Source organism: Etheostoma cragini, chromosome 14, assembly GCF_013103735.1.
Source record: "Etheostoma cragini isolate CJK2018 chromosome 14, CSU_Ecrag_1.0, whole genome shotgun sequence".
Classification (NCBI taxonomy): Eukaryota; Metazoa; Chordata; class Actinopteri; order Perciformes; family Percidae; genus Etheostoma; species Etheostoma cragini.
The window spans coordinates 2,382,668-2,384,792 of record NC_048420.1 but is presented as its reverse complement, the minus strand read 5'-3'; the positions used below and the strand labels follow the sequence as shown (position 1 = coordinate 2,384,792).

Below are 2,125 nucleotides of genomic sequence, written 5' to 3'. Positions count from 1 at the left end.
GTAAGCCACTCCACCAAAGGTGTGTGTTCACCATTGATTAACACACAAAAAAACACTTTCAGTCATCATCGTCAAACTTGATCTTCTTTCCCTGGAAAACCCGGATTTGTCCTTGCTGCTCCTTCCTTTTCTTACTGGCCTCCCAGGATGGATGCAGTGCCTGCTGTGGTGCCTGATGGGAAAAGACGCCCCCGCCCCTGTGATCCTTTTGCCTTACACCATCACCTCTGCCTCGCCCCCTACCTCTGCCTCTGCCGACAGAGGGAAAGTCCTTCTCTGCCGCCCCAGGACAGGGCTTGCTGTACTTTGACTCTGAATTTCTTTCAGCTCCTCTTTCTTGCTTTTGGAACTTGGATGGTTTATTAAAATCTCGATTTTGATCACTCCCACTCCTTAGTGGCCCTTGGCCCCTAAATCTATCTCCACCTCTCCCTCTGCCTGCGCCTCTGCCCCCACCAGGCTTGGAGAGCGATGAACAGAAAACAGACTGAAGCGAGGTTGCTTTAGACTTCAGCCTGGACTCCAGCTCATCAAGTTCACTCTGGACCCGGTCTGAACTTTTCCCTTCTCGCCCCTTATCGGCCTTCTCCTCCTCAACACTTTTCGGCTTCTTCTTCTTCTTCTTGTATTTGCTCACTTTCCCGACAAAGAAGCCGTCATCGTCGCTCTCCTCGGATTGGGAGGACTGCTTGTGGAAACGTTCCTCCGTGCTGTCATCGAAGTACTCTTTCTCTTCATCATCTGAGGACTCTAAAGCACTCTCTTCCTCAGCCTCCGTTTTCTCAAGCATTTCAGGTGCAGACACGAGGTCAGGTTTCTTTTCTGCACCTTTACTTTGAGGTTTATTTTTTACACTGTCCTTTCCTTCACTGCTTTTCAATGATGCTGGTCTTACATTCTTAGCCTCTGGCGCTGCTTTCCTTTGAGCGTCAGCCTCATCAGCTGAAGGAGTTGCTTTTACCGTTTCCTTTACAGGTTCAGCGACAGTTGCATCTTTAGTGTGTTTAAGAATACCGTCTCTTTCCTTTGGGTCTACCACTTCCTTTTGTTTACCTGAAATGTCCTCTTCTTTCTCACTCCTTCCCTCTCCCTTCTTGTCTGGCGACTGTGCAGTCACCTTCCCAGCTTTATTTTGCACTTTTTCCTTCCCTCGCTGCCGTCCGCCGTTCATCCGCTCCGCTTTGAAGGCCTGCACGGCAGCTTTGATGTTCTCAATCTTCTTGTTGAACTGAGGGTGTGTGGCGATTCGCGCTGTGGCCCGGTCGGAGATAGTAGACTTGGGGTTTTTACACACCTGTTCAAAGTTGAGATGCTTTTGCAAGGCTGTCTTGGTCACCTGACAAGAGGGGGGGGGGGGACAGGTAAAATAATTAGACACAGAGCTGAACAATATGGAAAAAAATAAATACACCAATGTCGATATTGCGGGCGATATTGTAGGGTCGACTGTCGGTGCTTTCACAACTTTTTTACACTAATGTGGGTACAATGACTAAGTGGTTAAAGGGAAATGATAAAACAGCTAGGAAGTCTGGTAATTTCAGAAAATGACATTAATTTACTGGGTTTGCTGTAATGCAGCCTTTGAAACCAGAAAAAGAGAGACTAGTGGATCATATACCGTTACATCTAAAAATAGATACATGCGCGAACCAGAAAAATGTGTGTGTGTGTGTGTGTGTACTGTATATTAATGGACAGCGCATGTGTGGTGCCACCTATTGGTTTGTGGTAGGGCTGGGCAATATAGAGAAAATCAAATATCAAGATATTCCTCAATGTCAATATTGCAACGATATTGTATGGTTGACTATTAGTGCTTTAACAAAATGTTATTTACACAATGAAATATTTTATACATTTTCTCCAGAAATGATTTAATGATTTAGTGGGTAAATGTAAATAGTAGAACAGCTAGAACAGTCTGGCAAATTCAGAACATTACATCACTTTACTGTAATGCCGTCTGTAAGACCAGTCCAAATATGTCCATATTACGATATATCCAAAATCGAAGACAAATCTGATATCGCAATATCGATACAACATTGATATACAGTGGGTACGGAAAGTATTCAGACCCCTTTAAATTTTTCACTCTTTGTTTCATTGCAGCCTTTTTCCA

At 44.7% G+C, this 2,125-nt stretch overlaps 1 protein-coding gene across 1 annotated transcript in view; it reads right to left on the bottom strand.

The window, feature by feature from the left end:
• srfbp1 (serum response factor binding protein 1) overlaps positions 1-2,125 on the bottom strand; it is a 4,746-nt gene that overhangs the window by 100 nt on the left and 2,521 nt on the right. The window contains exon 3 of the mRNA XM_034891448.1: positions 1-1,336. This exon is cut by the window's left edge and continues 100 nt beyond it. Within this exon, the coding sequence (XP_034747339.1) occupies positions 59-1,336 (1,278 nt within the window). The 3' untranslated portion in view covers positions 1-58. The remainder of the gene's footprint in view (positions 1,337-2,125) is intronic.